The sequence below is a fragment of the Aureobasidium pullulans genome (genome assembly GCF_000721785.1).
Source record: "Aureobasidium pullulans EXF-150 unplaced genomic scaffold scaffold_27, whole genome shotgun sequence".
NCBI lineage: Eukaryota > Fungi > Ascomycota > Dothideomycetes > Dothideales > Saccotheciaceae > Aureobasidium > Aureobasidium pullulans.
In genome coordinates this window covers 23685-42263 of record NW_021941047.1, presented here as the reverse complement: position 1 = coordinate 42263, position 18579 = coordinate 23685, and the positions used below count along the sequence as shown (strand labels likewise).

Genomic DNA, 18579 nt, shown 5'->3' with positions numbered 1-18579 from the left:
GCACGTTGATTCAAGCAAATGTTCTTGCTCTGGGAATTTGCGTTCGACACAGCAAGCGATCAAGGAAGCGCCCGGGCACACGCGAATGCGAATGCACAGTACAAACGGGGCAGGTCGGCAGTCGGAGGTATGCGTGGAGAAACTGATAAGGTATTTGTACAGGGCGATAAAGGAAGGGAAACACAAAAGATTGACGGGATGCGGTAATCAAAGATTAGGTGAGGAGGAAGACGCGTTGGGGATATAACGACATGTAGCGCGACAGCAGGACTGATATCAGAAGCGTGTGCAGCTTTCCTGGATGACAATTTCGGCACGCCGAGTCATGGCTTTCGTGCCGCCTTTGCGCGTTCGAAAGCGCCTCGGCTCAAAAGGCACCGGAAGGCACTCTGAGACGACCTTTAACACGATATGTCTCAACATGACCGCAATATCAGTATATCTGGGATTTCCATCGCAGTATCCACATCTATCTGAGACGGAAGATTCGGCAACTGGACTGTTCGCTTGTGATTCCGTAGTATTATGATTGAGATTTCATGCATATACCTAGCATGGCTACCGAGGCGACGAAACTTAGCACACTTGGCTCTCTATAGATGAACAAAGGCTGGTAGCTATAGCATCACAATATCGCTGCAGCTACTCGGCTCAAGGTACCGCCGATGGACAATCAAATCTCAAACTCACAGCAAGCCACCAAGAAGTTCAGCTCGCCAGATTTGAAGTTGCCGAAAGCGACGTCACCGAGAGTTAGGGGACTGGGGCTTTGACCGACGTCAAGGCATGGCTTGTCGCTTGCGATGGACTGTTTAATACAAGTCTGACGAAGTGATGTGACAGATTCGATAAGCACCTAGTTCTCCCTGACCAAAACAAGGACGAATGATTGTGATAGTTGTAGAGAAAGTGGAAGGTCGGATGGTTTGGACAAAGTCGTGGGTGGCAGATCTTCGGAGGGTAAGCTCGGTCTGGGCAAGGAGCTTCAGCGAGAGTTGCATGCTGTTCATAGTCGAGTAGTCGCAAACAGTGCAGAACCACCGTCATGCGAATTCAATCAGTGCTGGTCGCAGCAGCCAGTCTAGTCCTGCCAAATTGCCAGGCAGTCTTTGTCGATGATGCCTTCAACGTAGACTGGCACCTTGCCCTGGTCGGCGCACCCCAGGAAGACACGACCTTCTTCCACCAGCCCGTCGCCGCGTCGAAAGCATCGCTTCTCTACACTCTCTCGGACAAAGCAATTCTCGGAGCAGTCAATCCCAAGGACGGTTCATTAAGATGGCGCCAGCAGTTGTCTCCCAACAACAACTCGACCTCGTCCTTCCTCCGAGCTGCCCAGGACCAAGCTCTTGTCATCAGCGCTGTCGACGGTCAAGTTGCTGCATGGAGTGCTGCCGACGGGCGTCAAGCATGGTCCTTCGATCTGGGTGATGCTAAAGTAAAAGACTTGGAAATTGTTGAGATTCCCGAGGCCAACGAGCAGGGTGGAAGCAAGGATGCCATCGTCTTGACTGGTGATTCTCAGCCCACTGTGCGAAGACTCGCTCGCCAGGACGGTGCCGTCAAGTGGCTCTTCAGAGACGATAGCGGTGACACTCCGTTCCAGCTCTCTGTCTCGTCTACTCACATCTTCTACATCTCCCTGCATACCTCGATGCTGGGAGGCCTCAAGATCAAGGTCGCTTCTCTCGATCCTGTTACTGGACACAAGATGGATCAATACACCTTGTCTACCGAGAGCGATCTGGCCTCAACTGCCGACATTCTGACTGTCGGCGCAAACTCTGCCTCGCCCATTATCGCATGGACCGACAAGGCCCGCTCTACCCTCAAGGTCAATGTCATTGGTTCCAAGGCTGTATCTACCTTCAATGTTGAAGTTGGTCAAGATGTCCTCAGCATCTCTCTGCATGCCCCCTACCACATCAATGCCCGTCCTCACTTCCTTGTCCATTATGAGACTCGTTCTCAGAACTGGGCCGAGGTCTACCATGTTGACCTCGTGAAGTCCACTGTATCAAAGGCTTACTCGCTTCCCAAGCTGACAGGCAAGGCCGCTTTCTCTGCCAGCACGTCTGACGCCAATGTATACTTTACCCGCATTTCCAATTCCGAGGTGACGGTCGTCTCTTCTGCCTCGCATGGTATTCTCGCCAGATGGCCGCTGAAGCCCGCCGCTGGTATCACCTTGCAAGGCGATCATGCCCCTGTGCATGCTGTCTCCGAAGTTTCAGTCAAGTCTGATACCGTTTCTGCTGTTCGCTCCGCTGTCTACTTGGCATCAGGCGATTGGATTCTCATTCGAGACGGCACTCCCGTGTGGGAGAGACCCGAGGCACTCAGCAGCATCAAGTCTGCTGTCTGGGCATATCTTTCTGCTCCTGAAGGCCTGGTACACGAGCTTGAAATCGAAGGCCACTCCAACCCTGTACAGGCATATATTCATAGAGTCAAGAGACACATTGCGGCCTTGGAGAACCTCCCAGCATGGCTCGCAGCTTTGCCTGGTCGCATTGCCGCTAGCGTAGGCATTGGTGCGCATGATGCCGATGCAGACTCTACTGATATCTTTGGCTTCCACAAGAGAATTGTTTGCGCTACCGAGAGTGGTCGCTTGATTGCACTTGATGCAGGCGGCAAGGGCGCCACAGTATGGAACGTCAAGATTGCCAACGATGCTGCTCCTTCTCCTTGGCAATCGCCTAAGCTCGCTGCTCGCCCTGATGGCACGATTTTGGCAAGCAGCGTTGATGGAAGCCAACACAGGCTATTCAACGCATCCACCGGAACTGAAATGACCTACACCGGATCTGCACTGTTGTCAGAGCCAAGCCATGCTGCTAAATTCACTTATGCTTTGGAAGACGGCAAGGTCGTAGGTGGTCCGATTGCTGAGGCTGCATCATGGAGATTCGCGCCCGGTAACGGAGAGAAGGTCTACAGTATGACTCCTCGTCCAATCGACGACCCCGTCGCATCTATCGGAAAAGTCCTTGGAGATCGTAAGGTTCTCTACAAGTACCTCAACCCCAACACTCTTCTTATCATCACTGCCTCCGACACCACAATGTCGGCCACCATCAGTGTGATTGATGCCCTGTCTGGTTCGGTCCTCTATATCGCTTCGCACCAGGGTGTCGACACAACTCTGCCAATTGCCTCAGCTATGTCTGAGAATTGGTTCGCTTACTCGTTTGCTTCGCAACCTACAGCAGACAGCGTGAAGGGCTACCAGCTGGTCGTTGGCGAGATGTTCGAATCGCCCTTCTCCAACGATAGAGGACCACAAAGCGCTATCAAGAACTCATCCGAGGTCGACTACAGCTATCAGCCCCATGTAATTGCTCAGTCCTACCGCATCCGTGAACCCATCTCCAAGCTGGAAGTCACACAGACCAGGCAAGGTATCACTTCAAGGGCCTTGCTGGCTGTTCTCCCTGAGTCAAACGCGGTAGTCGGCATTCCTCGCCATGTCATCGACCCCCGTAGACCAGTTGGAAGAGACGCAACTAAGGACGAAATGATGGAGGGTCTGATGCGTTACATGCCTGTCCTCGAGTTTGACCCCAAATGGTACCTCAACCACCAACGCGAGGTTTACGGAATTGACACCATCACGACCAGTCCAGCTGTGCTCGAAAGTACCAGTCTGGTGTTTGCCTACGGTCTGGATGTCTTCAGCACCAGAATCAGCCCGAGTTTCTCATTCGACATTCTCGGCAAGGATTTCAACAAATTCCAGATGCTTGCAACCGTAGCAGCGCTTGCGGTGGCCACTGTTGTGGTCGCGCCATTGGTAAGTCTTACTCAATCGTCTCACACGTACATACTGACCAGTGCACAGGTGAAGCGTAAGCAGATCAACACGAGATGGCAATTTTTGTAGGGTCTTGTTAGAAGGTTGCATAGACAAATGTTTTTTCATGTACATTATACCACCTAGTGCATAGCCGATGAATTTTCATGAGCATTGATATCCGTCTGACAATGATGATTGAGCTGACAGTCGTTGCGGTCTTCGGCAGAGTGTCATACCGTAATCGAGCACCGTCATGACGACGTTCTGGGAGTTAACATTTGCCTAAATCCGATAACTCCATCATATTTATCGACCCCTCGTCATCACTTAAAGAATAGACAAACTACACAGATTTACACGCAGAAATACACCAGCAAAAATGCCAGACCAGAACAAGTACAACAGCAAGCTGAAGGACCAGCGTGTTCTCATCATTGGCGGCAGCGCGGGTAAGGATCTCGATCTAGCTGGCAAAGCTTCGCAGATCTAACAAACCACAGGAATTGGCTATGGAGTTGCCGAAGCATCATTGGAGAATGGAGCTCACGTTGTGATCTCTTCTTCAAACGAGTCTAGAGTACAAGAAGCTGTTGCCAAGTTGCAGAAAGCATACCCATCAGCAGCCGAGCGTGTCAAGGGCTATGCGGCCAACATGGGCGACCAAGCCAGTCTTGAATCGAATGTCGAGGAGCTGTTCAAGAAGGTCGGCTCTATCAACCATGTCGTCTTCACAGCAGGAGATTCTTTGGCTATGATGCCACTCGAGGAGGCCACCATGGACAAGACCATCCAAGCAGGTATGGTCAGATTCTTCGCCCCTCTGATGGTAGCGAAGCATGCTGCAAAGGTTCTCGACAAGAGCCCTGCCTCATCCATCACCCTCACCACTGGTAATGTCAGTGAGAAGCCTATCCCCAACTGGAGTGTCATCAATGGATTCGCCACAGCTCTCCAAGGCACAACCAGAGGTCTTGCGCTAGACCTCAAGCCCATCCGTGTCAACTTGGTCTCGCCTGGAGCCGTGGTTACCCCACTGTGGGACGGTATCCCGGCGGAGCACAGAGAGCAGACTTTCAAGTCCTTTGAGAGTAAGATGGCGACGGGCAAGATGGGTCAGGTCGAAGACGTGGCTGAGGCATTCTTGTATGCAATGAAGGACAAGAACTTGACGGGAAGCATGATCAGCACAAATGGTGGCTCAATGCTCATGTGAGCATGAGGGCTTTAATCGCGTTCAGGCCCAAGTGTGAAGTCCTCAGCATCAATCAGTTGAGGACGCCAGACGAGGCGTGAAGAGAGTAGAAAAAGGGGGCAGTGGGGCAGCAGTGGAGAAAGCAAAGTTTTTGAAGTACATATCCGTAGCAGCCCAAGCGGCAACATACGAAATTCCACGACTTGTTGATTGCAGCGAGCTAGAGAACAGTGGATGGACTGTGCAGTAACGTTTTCTACCATGTCACCTTTCACATGCTGTTGGGACGACGGATGAGTTGAGAGGACAAAGAAACGTCGTGGAAGTTTATGAGTTGGGATGGAAACGCCAAGTGCATGATGCATTTTGGACGGAAGCAAGGAGAGTTTGGTCGGGAAGAAAGAGTTTCTGTCAAGGAAAAACAGGCGTTTCAGCAGAGTGGTCAAACCTGGTATGTGGGACCAAGCGTTTCGTGGGCTTTACGGGAACGAAAAGCCCCGCGTCTTCTTTCTGATGCCCAACTTGTTGACACTGTGGGCTCTTGTAACGACATAAACTCGCAACAGTCCTCTCGAGTTGTCGATTCTGAAACAATCTCTCACGGCAAGAACGAGGGCAGCTCGTGGTAAAAACAAGCATTGGGTTCAAACGACTCAGGGCGAGTTTGTCGAGGAACGGGCCGGCGTGTTTGGTACCTTCCCTTGTACCAACGGCTCAACTACGCCATCCTGCTTCTGCGGCGTGCGTGACGACTTTCATGTCAGCGGCCACCAGTGACGAAGGATCCGGCAGCTTGGAACTCCCATAACACAGACGCACCAGGACTCGACTTTTGCTTCTTACAGACCCATCCAAGCGCTCGCCAGCATTCATATCCGCTCTGCTGCATTGCTACATCGTCACATCGTCATATTATACTCCGCAACGGCGTCGGCGTCAATTTGACGGCCATGTCTTACCATCGCACCTCGTCACCTGGCTCGCGCCGTCTCGCTCATCCCGCACGACTCTCGGACGGCTACTATCCTGCATCTGCGACCACGGCATATCCTCCTTCAAATACCGCCTATGCTTCACCCCGGAGCAGCGGCGAGCGCATTGTGCCCGTCTCGACGACCACTTTCGTCACACGGGATGCCTACTCGGGCAGACCCCGTCGCTCCACCTTGACCGACCCCTCGCGTCCAAACTCCATCCCGACCGCTACCACTACCAATACCACTGTGCCGGTTCACCCACGCAGCCGTCCTGCCGTCATTCAATCATCGCACGATCGTACCCACAGTCCCTCGAGTCCCCTCGGCTATTCCACTCGCGCTTCAGACTACTACGCCATTCCAGCCACCTCACATAGAGACCATTCACATAAAAAGCTGTACAGCATCGACAGTGGCGGCAAGTCTCGTCTTGTTGCCGACGTCGACATCAACGCAAGCCACAGCTCTTCACATAGGCGCCACAGCATCGATCGCAACTCCGACCGCCATGGCTCGTCTCACCACCGTTCCAAAGGCTACCATCTCAGTGGTTCCTCGACCAGAAAGAGCGAAGCTGACCAAGGCTTTTCGTACACCGATCCAGCTGCCATGTACAGAGAGACGGAGCCGCGATGGCGACACCGCGCCGGCAGCGTCGAGGCCACCCGTCCCAGACCCTCTAGTGCACTGGTTGAGCCATACCCTCCCCGTTCTTCGGCCAGAGAGCCTGGTCCACCTACATCGCGTGCATTAGACAAGTTCAACGATACCGCTGGACGGGCCGCAACTACACGAGAACCGCCGCGATCCTCCAACAGGCTGTCATACCAGGAGCCCCAATACAACAATGATGGCTACATATCCTCGTCTAGCCGTCATTCTACTGCCGTTCATCAGGACCGTACACGAGATGTTTACCCAAGAGAAGTCGAACGTGCTCGCCCTACGCAACGTTATGAGGATCGCAGTGTTGAGCGTCGCGGCTTTGGCATTCGCAGCGGCAGTCAAGACAGATACAACCACAACATGAACAAGGGAAGCAGTGAAAGCTTCGACGCCTACTACTCGGATCGCGATCGCGAACACCCTCCACCTCGTAGCGACCCTCGTGCGTACGACTATCCCAAAGACTCCGATCGTGAGCGAGAGTACCGCTCCAGAGACAAAGACCGATTGCGAGACGATGGCTACGCCTCCGAAAGAGACCGACACAACGATCGAGACAGGCGAGATCGCGACCGTAGAGACCGTGATCGAGATGTTACTCCGAGGGGAAGTGGTGATAGCCTGACCAACACTCTATTGCCCGCTGCCGCCACTGCCGCTATTGGCGGGCTTGGTGCTATGGCTGCCGCCGCATATGGTTCAGATACTACGGTCAAAGGTCGAGATCGCGACTACGAAGACCGAGACCGAGACCGGGACCGGGACCGTGAAAGAGATAGGGAGAGAGAGCGCGAACAACGTGAACGGGAGCAAGAGTATGAACGGAAGCAACGCGACCGCGAGAAGGAGCATAGAGAAAGAGAGCGTGAGAAGCGTGAACGAGAAAAGGGGCGCGAAAGAGATGTCGACAAGGACAGCGAAAAAGAACGAGAAAGACTCCACGATCGTGAAACGCGAGCTCGCGACCGACCGCGCGAGAGGGAACGGGATCGACCCAGGCACTCTTCATCATCTGACAGCGGCCAAGATAAACACAGAAGCTCCAGACGACATCGTACGCTTGGGGACGACAACTCTCCGCCACAAGAAAAAGACACCCGGTTCGTGCCCGACGAGCGACAACGGATACCTGAGCCTGATGAGCGTCAGCGCGCCCCTGAACGCGAGCGTGTGCCTCCAGTTGACCCTCCAGCAGAGATTGATCCTGATGAGGACTATCGCCGACGTATGGAGCAGGCCCAACGAGATCTTGGTCTACATGACAACCCAGACTCAGACAGAGAGAGGAGAGCGAGAGATACCGAGCCTCTTCATCATAGGCCTCCAGCTCCTGCTGCTGCAGCTACCGTTGACTATGCCGAGAGCACAGCTAGAGAAAACAGGGTACGCATTGTTGAGCCTCCTTCCGACCGGGAAGATTCTCAACCCGTCAAGGGTATCCTAAAGAGGCCCACACAGAAATTCCCCGAAGATCCACACCCAGTGCGAGAGGGTGTCGCGCCGTTGAAAGAGGTACGTTGAACCGATAACATAACAAACACATCCTTCTTACGATCTTTCTACTGCAGACTACAAAGGATGGCATACCCGCCGGCGCTCGCTGGACAAAGATTGACCGCCGTCTTGTCAACCCCAAAGCGCTCGAGGAAGCACAAGAACGCTTCGAAGAGCGCTTGGATTGTGTAATTGTACTACGAGTCTTGACCAAGGACGAAATTCAGAAATTGGCCGACAAAACATTGGCAATTAGAGGTATCTTTCATCAGTCAAAATATGTCTTATGATCCCGTTCCAGCTAACATGTAGAAGAAGCCCGCTCATACGGTGAAGAAGACCATGAACGTCACGAACGCCGCGAAAATCGCCGCAGAGAACGCGAGCGCGAGCGACGCGAAAGAGACGAATACGAAGACCACGACAGCGAGGACGAATATGCTCCTCGAGCACCACGCATGCTTGAAGCACCTGTCGACGGGCAGGAACCCGCGGCAGATTTTGTGCGCGACCGCGAACGACGCAGAGATCGTGAGCGTGAGCCCGCTTATGCATCTGGCGCGCTTTGATGAAACTTGTTGATGCATATGACTGCTATGATTTTTGAAAAGCACGTTCTCGTTTGATGGAGCGGTTAGTTGTCTTGTGAGGCATGACTTGGCATAGCGATTTCTGCATACTTTTTTCTTTGGATTCACAGCGAGCCTTTTGAATAAAAGAAAAACACAGTTTGTATCCATGATCTTCAAATTCTCAACTACGTCTGACAGATCGAGAATAGTCACAGTCGAGTCTTGATCCTCGGAAGCGAAAGCCTTGTTTCGGTGAGGAATGTTCCTTCCATATGCGGCAAATCACAAAGAACTCGAAGATGCATCTTTGACACCATTCGCGCATCGCTCCAAAGCGGATTTCAACACTGCATTCCTTTCCGCAATTGTTGTCCTCATCTGGTTGCTTTCCTCCAGCCGAAAGAAATCTGTCCTTGGGGTCCTACTGTGCACAATAGACTCAATCCTACTTGTTACCACAATTTCCAATCGCAATCAATCGAATGCAACATGGCCGATGCAGGGGATACCGCGTTGAGAGATCCTTCGAATAATGGCAAATATGAGTATCCATACCCACCAGAGTTACCCGGAGAAACACTCGTCGAGACGGGACCTCGCAAGACGGAATATCCTGCAGACTGGAACATCTACTTCGCAAGACTGGGGTCTTCGGGTGAAGGATTCCACGTTCGTTCGGAACACGAAAATGAGCTCAAATCTGACGAGCGCGACAAATGGCCATATCGCCTTGGTCCTCCAGTCGCGTCAGTGGAATGCAGCGCCGTGATTGAGCAATGGGGGTTACAGGTCCTTGAAGCAGCTGGATTCATCAACTGCAAACAAGCCCTCAACGTAGACATGAACCCCTTGGGCGGTCCCAATTACGTCAATAGGAATCCTAAACTTGAGGAAAACAAACGGATCCATCCGGTCTTGTGGCAAGACATGTTCACAGAGCTTTCTAAGGGCGAAAAACCTTGGCCTGCCATATCTGACGACGATTACAAGGCTATCACTCCATCCGTACTTCTGGCAGGCGCATTGCTCGACCAAGAGAGTACCCTCAACTTCTTCTATGCCGTGTCAACTCCAAGCTGCCACACTAAAGTTGCGGATCTCCATGACAAGACAAAGACACAGGTGCACATCAAAATCCCAGACAAGTTGACTGAGGAGCAGCAAGTAGATACATACTGGAAGATCGTGGACATGCGCAGGTGGACCCGTTGGAGGGTAGACAACATGCTACACAAGATGCGTGCGCACATATATGGATGTACTTCCGGTCATAAAAAAGATGAGATTGCCTCAGCACCGTAAGTGATAGCACTTTTGGAGTCTAGACATGATGCTGATTGTCGATAGATCAACCCGTCAGTCGCGTATAAGGCTCAGTTCATCACGCCTCGACTTGTTGCATGCATACAATCGCCTCATGCTCGGAACAAGCAACGACTACGAAGTCTTCTTCGGGAACATCATGAAGAAGTTGGGTGTTGCCGAGGACCGCCAGATCGACTTCGACTTGGAGTCAGCGAACTTCCGTGTAATGTTTCTCCTGGCAAGAACCATGTTCCATGAGTTTGCTCATGCGTTTTGCATGGCCTATGTCTCCTCTTCCGACGGGATTGAGCCTTGGATCGCAGATAACATTTCTAACGAGATTGGGTACGCTCTCGAGAAGTACGTCTTGGGCGGCTGTCCGACCCCTAATGTAGTCATCGACCACTCCTCTATGAACAACGAAGATCACGCACAACAAAAAGACCATGCCCCATTTGGACTGTCCTTTGCGGAAAACTGGGATTTGTGGAGACCTGAAAGCAAACTAGAACTCAGGAAGTCGCCTATCAACCAAGACTTGACGAATGTCGTCTATCCTCTGCCCCAACGACACATCCACGAACTGTTTGGTAACGAGCTATGGACACAAAAGGTAGACAGGTTTGGGTCGAGTGCGGTGAAACACCCAAAACTGCAAAGATGGAAAGTTTTGCAGGACTTTCAGAAGCACTGGATTGCTACTGCAGTGCCTCGTAACTTACTGATAGATACGGATGCAAATCCTGGCGGTCATGGGTCCGCACCCCGGTCGTCATAGACATGTCGAAGCCTTAGTCCTCGGCCTGTCAAGTTACCTTACTGAACAGCCACTATAAATTTAAGTTCAACAGGTTTGTCCAAAGAGATCACGAAGCAAGTTCCGCTCTTGGTGGACAAAAAACTAACTGTCAAAGGCATCTTGCGCTTCATCAGCTAGTTCAATGAGCAGTTCGAATTTTCCTTTTGCCAAAGATACATGAGCTCGGCCGCCTTCTTCTTTGCTACCTTTGACGCGGAGCTGACATCCTCAAAGTAATCTCAGACCATGCGAAACTAAGACTTCACAATTTGTATGCATGATATTCTATCTTTTAGTCACCTACATCTGACACACTTTGGGAAGCGTCACCCAGAACTTGGTCTCCTGCTGAAAGAAGGTGCTGCTTCGATTATGACTGATCTCGTCGGTCAGAAGACGAATCTGAGAGGGGCCCTCATTCCTCCAAGTGCAACACAATAAATTTGCAACCGGCTTGCGCTTCAGCCCTCTTTGAGACGACCTGATCAAGAAACCGACCTCAAGGAACATCAGCACTCACAATCCACCCAGCTCTTGGCGACGCGATCACAAAGAACTGTGAGGTGTTGAAAACAACCCCACGGTCTGAAAACAGCCTCTTCGTTGCCACATTCCTCTGCGGCATTGTTGTCCGCATCCGAAAGAACATGTTTCTCATCAGTCAAAGTATCTCCGACCGCCACCCTAGATTTTATCGATATTCAACTCGACCACTGGAATTTTTGTCACACCTGTACTCGAATATATACGACATGGGCGATTCGGGAGATGAAAGCATGAGCGACGCGTCGTCCGACGATGTACAGCCGATCGACTACAAAATTCCGACTCCTCCAATGCTGCCTCCATGGACGTACCACAAAGGAAAATTTCGACCAATAGATTGGCCAGAAGATACAAAGCATTATTATGCAAGGCGGAATTTCTCTGGCACAGGATTCGATGTTCTGCATGAAAATTTTATAGTCCCTGGGGTTCCTGAGCTATGGCCATACCGTATGGGCCCACCAACTTCTACAGTGAATTGTAACGATTTAATCGATGTATATGGACTGCAAGTACTTAATGCGGCCGGTTTTATCAACTACCATCAGACTGACGCAGATACTTCCATGTACCCACAAGCGCGTTGGACTGAAGCGGCCATAGACGATTTGGATGAGCCCTTCATCCACCCAGCCTTCGACAAAGATGAAGCGTTTCGAGAGATTAGTGAGGAGGACTATAAGCTTCTCAAGCTACCGCTAGTCCTAGCATCCGCGCTTCTTGAGGACGAGACTACGATGACCTTCTTCTATGCCCTCTCGAATCCGAGTTGCTGGGATCAATTTGAGGACCCGGTGCACGGAATCTGCACTATTGTACGCCCTCCAGACACTTTGTCGGTAGATGAACAAGTGGCAACTTACCATAAAATATGCGCGATGAACAAATACACCAGCTGGGGTGTTGGAGAAACCGCCGCATCAGATACGGTATATGGACGGTGTGTTGAGGAGGTAAACCCTATGGACGAAAAGACTTATGACGCCTCAGGAATGTAAGTGGTTGTTTGTACTTACTTCCAAGATGATGCTAACGATTGGCAGTGGCACTGCAGTGACGAACATCGACCTCAATGCGTCATTTCTCCAAGTATTGCGATCGTATGACCATCATGTGTCCAATGAAAATACCCACTTCAGGGATTACTTTGTACAGGAGATGAATGCTGCCGGGATTCCTGAAAACCGCAGATTTCACACCGACTTGAGATCAGCCAATCTCCGTACAAACTTCCTGCTAGCCACTACCATCGTCCATGAATTAGCCCATGCTTTCCGCGGGGCCTATTTCACAAACTTTATAGACGTCGAGCCTTGGATATCGTACCACCGCAGCAATGAGAATGGTTACTCTCTTGAGCAGCACATCTTCGGATGTGTCATGCAGCCACTCCATGTTCACACACACGCTTCTGATACTAAGGCATATTTCCAAAGTTTAGTATCTGTTCCATATGGATTTGACACTACACATCCGTGGGACTTTGAAAGAGTCAATTCCGATGAGACATTCGAGTTAATGAGAACGGTCAAGTCGGACGGGCAGCCCCAGACAGGCGTCTGTCATCCTATACCTCAGAAATATGTAGAAAAACTGTTCGACAAAGAGATGTGGACGCAACAAGTGCCCAGGTTCGGTCTCAATGCGCTCAAGCCACCCAAGCTCCCCTTATGGTCGACTACTGTTTAGGGTCACATAGCTAAGATACCATGAATCTGTGGGAGAAACTCAAAATGATGGCATCTGTCATTCTAGATCAGTTTCTAGGGTATCAGGATATCGGCGAAAATGCTCAGATATTATGACTATTAGATCTATCTGAATATCATCAACACCAGCACCATGTGTTTTTTCTCCCTCGTCAGACCGTGAAGCGAGTGATATGGACAATTTGGGATAACACAATCTCGTGTCTTGCATGTGCCCTCTAATCTTAGCCTCATCGTTGTCTGCATGTATATAACCATTTATGCACCATGCTAAGCCTTGGAATTTCACAGTCACCTTGTAATCCATCTTTTTCCTCCCATGAATAGCAGGAGCCAAGTCCAAGACTTGGTCAATACAACATATGCAACTAGGATATAGGTGCAACCAAATCCTTCGCGCCACAAAGATTCCATATAATATGCAGTGCAAGCCTCGTTCCAGATTAGGCCTTACACAGCCTGCCACAAAAAGACCATTCTATCATCCTCTTTCACGCACGAATATCTGAGCGTTTTCATTTGATAACATGAAACTTACAACAGCTTATCAGAAACCAAGTTACAAACCCTTGTCATCCGAGTAACTTTTGAGGAAATCGCGACTCGAAAAACACGGGAGGCCTAATTCTGTGCCTCACCCCCTCCAGAACAAATGGATTCGAAACTTCATACGAACTTTCCTCTTGGAAGCCAACAGAAGATAAAGTAAAGCGAAGCTATTCATGGACGAAACGGACTTCTTATGCTCCAATCCACCCTAGTGCTTTGGACTCGCTACCAGAGCGGAAATCTTGGTTCAAATCTGGCTGGCGCGTAGGAGCTACAAGTGCGGCGGCACTGGCAACCCTGTCGCTCGCCCTCAATCTCATCGCTACGGTGTTTATATCCAAACACTCCAAATTCACCGCCGGGATATCGAGTATATACACTGGTAACTGCGAAATGGTTGAGAAATACGATACTTGGATCCATTTGGCCATCAATGTCGTCAGTACGGCGTTACTCTCCGGATCCAATTATTGCATGCAAGTGCTCTGCGCCCCAAATCGGAAAGAGGTGGATGATGCACACGCTAGGAAAAGATATATGGACATTGGTGTTCCTAGTTCGCGGAACTTGACACTTATCAGGAAGGAGAAGCTTTTGCTTTGGTGTCTGCTAGGCCTGAGCAGTTTGCCTTTGCATTTGATGTACAATTCCATGTTTTTTGGTTCGTTGAGCACTAATGACTACAACATCTATTACGTTACGGAGGACTTCCTGACCGGAGCTGCGTACAATCGTGTTGCTTTTCCGGACAAGATCAATGGCTTGGATGAGGATTACATGGACACGAGTGCCATGCAGCAAAGACTTCAGCAAAACAACGGCACATGGCAAAAACTCAGCAATGCAGAATGTATTTCTGCATATGCGGTGGATACGCTCAGCGCGCACCGAGATGTTGTTATCGTCGTCGAACCACAAAACACAACGAGGAAAGGTTCAATGGTGTCCAGAGATCGCTATCGCTTCAACTTCAACAGCGAATTGGAGATGGACTACTACAACCCCTACGATTGGATCTGTGTAGACCCCATGCTGGCGGAGAAGTTCATCGCGCAGGGTTGGAGCTTATCCTACCGCTGTTATCAGACCATCCCACAACTCAAGAAATTGCTGATCAGTGGTCTCCTCGCTATTACGACGCTCGATATTGTATGAGTGAGGTGATGGAGGGAAAGTGCAGTCTTAACTTCTCGCTCGCAATCGCAGTCGTGGTTATGATTTGCAATGTCGTCAAGATATTCTGTATGAGTTATGTGGCTTGGGGCATCAAAGACTCCCCGTTGATAACTGTGGGTGATGCGGTTGCTTCTTTTCTTCGACGAACAGATAGTACGACAAGAGGTGCTTGTTTGATAGACGGCACATACTTCCAACAACACTGGCGCGACGACGGAGATGACGATCACGGCATTTCCAGCACCGAAAGAGAATACATCCTGGGCAGCGAGCCCATGGTCTTGGAGGGAAGATCACGGCGTCTGAAGGATGCAGCGAGTAAAGGCAGATGGTTCAGTATGGCTGGACTGCTTTCAGCCGCTCTGATCATCGTTGCGGGTCTGTTGGCATACGGAATTGAGCACCTCAAGACTTCTGATAGGAGTATGTCGGCGCTCTGGGCGATGGGTTTCGGAACAGTACGTGAAGAATCGCTGTAAGTAATTCCGCAGGTGCGACCGTCAAATGAGAAAGGTTGTGGTAGTTTCCTAACCTTTGTGTTGCAGAATCGGTGGCTCGGGCTGGCATATGCCATCTGTCACTGCAGCTGTCATCGTGGCCAATTTACCGCAAGTCATGCTCTCGTTTCTTTACCTGCTGTTTAATGGTCTTCTCACTGCCATGCTCGCGGCGCGGGAGTGGAGCCATTATGCTCAAGAACGAAAGCCTCTGCGAGTATCAACACCAAAAGGAATGCAGCGATCAACATACTTCCTCTCGTTACCTTATCGATTTGCAGCTCCCCTCTTGGTCCTCTCGGGGGCTTTGCACTGGCTCGTCTCGCAGAGTCTTTTCTTGGCTAGCATCACCACAGAGCTGCGTGATGGAAGGACTTTAGCCGAGGATCCCGTGTCGACATGTGGCTATAGTCCAATAGCCATGGTATTGACGCTCTCTGTTGGTTGTTTGATGCTTGTTGGCATTGTTGGTGTCGGCTTTTGGAAAGTCTCCGCGGACTTACCGATTGTTGGCAGCTGTAGCGCTGCCATCTCAGCTGCGTGTCATCCACCTCCAGGTCAGGAGAATGCGCACTTGTTGCCGTTGCAGTGGGGCGTGATACCTCGAGCAGACGGAGATGAAGTTAGCCATTGCTCATTCTCCGCCGAGGAGGTTGAGGCTCCTGTCGTAGGTGCCAAGTATGCATGAGATCAAACTGCGTTCGACACCACTTGACGGCGATGTCCAGTGTGTTTTCAAGATCTATGCAAATATGCATGAACCGCTTGTGGCCATCTTTTGTTTGTATCGGCCCGGTAAATATTCCCGTGTTTGTGATGGCGCTGTCGAACATGTTGAAATTTGAAAGTGATGGCTTGCTGCCAACCTTGGCTTGCTGTTCAAGCAAAGGATGAAGAGGGCGGTCGTCACCCGTAGTCCACAAAGCCCTAAGCGTACGGACGTAGAGTTCAGGTCTTGACCATGAACATGCAAGCCGGTGGTGGATACGCTCTGCGAATTACTCATTGAAGCGCCACAGGGTAGGTATAGACGGACGTTGACGTTTGTATGGGACATTACGCGATCTCCCGTTCAACCTGATCTCTGTGTTTACGCTACGTTCGACGGCTCTTGCGACTCGGCACTGTCGCCGCAAACGGGTTTCTCTCCACATCATTTTGGATATTGAGCTCGAGTCAAGGGAGGAGATGAGATGAGCCTCGATGAGCCCATTTGACGATATCCAGCCACCACGAAATCGAGACCAACTTTTGCCAAAGCATGTTCATGGTAGCAACGTCAGGAGCCAAGTGAATGATCCTTCATAAAGGCTCTTCTCACCGAGACGAGCGAGCGGCAGGAGCTTGGCCCGTCGAGATGACTGCATCCTCCGATCGGATCGTACAAGAAAAGCAGATGGCGGGTGGTCACCTCATCCGTGTCGACATTATAACACGTAGCATCATAACGAGTGTCGGGAGTCTGTCGCCGACGTGTCGAAGAGAGTTGTGTTTCACGGGTTCCTGCGTACGGGAACATGATGCAAAGACCCAGGCGAGAGGGTCGAGGTCCTGTCGAGATATCCCGAGCGAGACAAGTCGCAGTGCACGACAGCGCGGCTTGCGGGCTTGTGCATGGCACCTGAACTTCCGAAGTAAGGGACTGTACCTCGAAGGCTCGAACGCAACGGTGCCGGAGCCGCCCGCTGTTGCGAGGTCGAAGTGAATCATAGATGTCACTCGCAGTTTGTTCTCGGATCGCAACGTGCTGGCGTCGAGCTTCTCTGGGACGAGTAGTTGAAGCGCCCGCTGCAGGTTGTTGGAAACCGCATGCTGGTTGACGGACCGTCTACAGTCATGTCTGGCGCACGAGAGGTCTCCACGCTGACATGAGACAAAGTTTCGACGTGCACGGGAATCCTCTTCAACCAAAACCTGGAGAGGAAGCCGCGGTCCAGAGCGATCGTCGCTCTGGTTGTTTTGTTTTCATCGCATTATCAACACTTCGATGCTCCGAAAATACTCCCATAACACTTGCCACTTTGAGAGAAGCGCTCGTGGTAACCAGTCACAAAACTCATGTGCTAATTTTGTGTACCTATGTATGCTACCGCGCCTTGATATATTAATGATTTCAAGGAGACAGACTTTTGTACAATCGTTCGCCAGTGACTACTCTACGGGTACCACCAAGCCGTGTCGCAAGACAAATGACGAGAACAAGGCCATTCGCTGTGCCGAAGCCGCCTGCATGTTGCGGTCGAGATTCATAGCGGCCTCTGCCGTGTCCGCCTTCAACCACCGAACGTGCGGGCAATGTGCGGTAGGGCGACAACCACTCGCTAGATAGACTGCCGAACTCGTCTCTCCTAATCAGCCCGCATACACAGTCCAATATATATCCAAGGTTGGAGACGCTCAAAGATGGTCAATTGGATGGATATCCAGTGGTGCCACGTAGAGCAATCTGTCTACTCGGTGTTCTCTCCTCCAACGACACTCAGCATGTGCTGGAACCGAGTGGAGGGCCAATCGCTGGATTGATATTGTATCAGTTCTGCATCTTACCGATCTGCAAATCGACTGTCGACAATGATAGTCGATTTACAACTTGGGTGCGATTTGTAGTCTCAGTCTGAATGGCTTGGCCTGGATATGTTAACCAGGGTGTCTCGAAGTGGGAGGCACGCAGGGATGCGGGTAGCGGGAGTTGTTTGGTCCGGATGCGATATCCGAGCAAGTGGGCGATACCTCAAGATTGTCAAGGCTGATACTGTAACAGCAGATGAACCACTTCCCTTTCTTCACACTATCGTGACTCTTTTGCAGCCCTGATCTGGCAGATATCATTGAATCCTATCGGCTCTTGTGTGGGAGCGGCATACCACCAGGTCCTGAAATGTATGCGACTCAAGTAGATGACATTGCAATTTAGCACCAGCGATGAGTACCGACCGCATCCCCCAAGCCGGCCACAGCTGCTGCATGACCATTGAAAGGCACGGTGTTCTTGAGAATCAAACATGTCTTCGGGGAGCTCTCTTGTCGAGGGTTTCGCTGACTCTAAGTAAGTTCAGCGAGGTTGCAGCCCGAGTTGTATTAAAGAAAGTCTCTGGTATACGGATATCACGCACTCTCTCGGAGATGCCAAGCTCAGATTGGAAAGTTCACATCGGGCCTCGAGAGACCAAGGACCACTACCATCCTTCACGGACCACGTTGGTCCGATCGCGTGATCATCAACTTGCAGGATTCTGTCTCCTTCTGATTTCGCTCATGATTCAATCTTCGATTTGGATACACATACTCAGTTACACAC

General features: G+C 51.0%; 6 protein-coding genes across 6 annotated transcripts; all 6 read left to right on the top strand.

The window, feature by feature from the left end:
* Positions 1 to 1014: 1014 nt before the first annotated feature.
* M438DRAFT_408932 (DUF1620-domain-containing protein) lies at positions 1015 to 4008 on the top strand. The gene is made up of 2 exons (XM_029909987.1): positions 1015 to 3796; positions 3845 to 4008. Exons 1-2 carry the CDS (start codon positions 1046 to 1048, stop codon positions 3884 to 3886), a joined length of 2793 nt encoding a protein of 930 aa, XP_029756255.1. The 5' UTR covers positions 1015 to 1045; the 3' UTR covers positions 3887 to 4008.
* Positions 4009 to 4158: 150 nt separating this feature from the next.
* Positions 4159 to 5238, top strand: M438DRAFT_349089 (NAD(P)-binding protein). The gene has a single exon (XM_029906307.1). The coding sequence runs from the start codon at positions 4452 to 4454 to the stop codon at positions 5010 to 5012; it is 561 nt and encodes a 186-aa protein (XP_029756254.1). The 5' UTR covers positions 4159 to 4451; the 3' UTR covers positions 5013 to 5238.
* A 703-nt stretch (positions 5239 to 5941) lies between these two features.
* Positions 5942 to 8697, top strand: M438DRAFT_377691 (uncharacterized protein; the record flags this gene model as incomplete). Its single annotated transcript, XM_029908752.1, has 7 exons — positions 5942 to 7449; positions 7489 to 7688; positions 7722 to 7778; positions 7815 to 8069; positions 8106 to 8146; positions 8203 to 8386; positions 8444 to 8697. 7 exons carry the CDS (start codon positions 5942 to 5944, stop codon positions 8695 to 8697), a joined length of 2499 nt encoding a protein of 832 aa, XP_029756253.1.
* A 1187-nt stretch (positions 8698 to 9884) lies between these two features.
* M438DRAFT_349088 (uncharacterized protein) lies at positions 9885 to 11022 on the top strand. The gene is made up of 2 exons (XM_029906306.1): positions 9885 to 9998; positions 10048 to 11022. Exons 1-2 carry the CDS (start codon positions 9925 to 9927, stop codon positions 10781 to 10783), a joined length of 810 nt encoding a protein of 269 aa, XP_029756252.1. The 5' UTR covers positions 9885 to 9924; the 3' UTR covers positions 10784 to 11022.
* Positions 11023 to 11175: 153 nt separating this feature from the next.
* Positions 11176 to 13068, top strand: M438DRAFT_116860 (uncharacterized protein). Its single transcript, XM_029898729.1, has 2 exons — positions 11176 to 12344; positions 12394 to 13068. The coding sequence occupies exons 1-2, from the start codon at positions 11452 to 11454 to the stop codon at positions 13037 to 13039; spliced, it is 1539 nt and encodes a 512-aa protein (XP_029756251.1). The 5' UTR covers positions 11176 to 11451; the 3' UTR covers positions 13040 to 13068.
* A 643-nt stretch (positions 13069 to 13711) lies between these two features.
* Positions 13712 to 15969, top strand: M438DRAFT_386109 (uncharacterized protein; the record flags this gene model as incomplete). The annotated part of the gene is made up of 4 exons (XM_029908984.1): positions 13712 to 13764; positions 13821 to 14757; positions 14844 to 15259; positions 15330 to 15969. The coding sequence occupies 4 exons, from the start codon at positions 13712 to 13714 to the stop codon at positions 15967 to 15969; spliced, it is 2046 nt and encodes a 681-aa protein (XP_029756250.1).
* Positions 15970 to 18579: the final 2610 nt, after the last annotated feature.

What these genes read in the sequence shown, in the direction of transcription:
- M438DRAFT_116860 (XM_029898729.1), top strand. Translation starts at nt 11,452, where the DNA reads ATGTTTCTCATCAGTCAAAGTATCTCCGACCGCCACCCTAGATTTTAT. An exon ending in ACTTATGACGCCTCAGGAAT is followed by an intron (nt 12,345 to 12,393) that starts GTAAGTGGTTGT and finishes AACGATTGGCAG; the next exon opens with TGGCACTGCAGTGACGAACA.
- M438DRAFT_408932 (XM_029909987.1), top strand. Translation starts at nt 1,046, where the DNA reads ATGCGAATTCAATCAGTGCTGGTCGCAGCAGCCAGTCTAGTCCTGCCA. An exon ending in CTGTTGTGGTCGCGCCATTG is followed by an intron (nt 3,797 to 3,844) that starts GTAAGTCTTACT and finishes ACCAGTGCACAG; the next exon opens with GTGAAGCGTAAGCAGATCAA.
- M438DRAFT_349088 (XM_029906306.1), top strand. Translation starts at nt 9,925, where the DNA reads ATGCTACACAAGATGCGTGCGCACATATATGGATGTACTTCCGGTCAT. An exon ending in GATGAGATTGCCTCAGCACC is followed by an intron (nt 9,999 to 10,047) that starts GTAAGTGATAGC and finishes GATTGTCGATAG; the next exon opens with ATCAACCCGTCAGTCGCGTA.
- M438DRAFT_349089 (XM_029906307.1), top strand. Translation starts at nt 4,452, where the DNA reads ATGGGCGACCAAGCCAGTCTTGAATCGAATGTCGAGGAGCTGTTCAAG.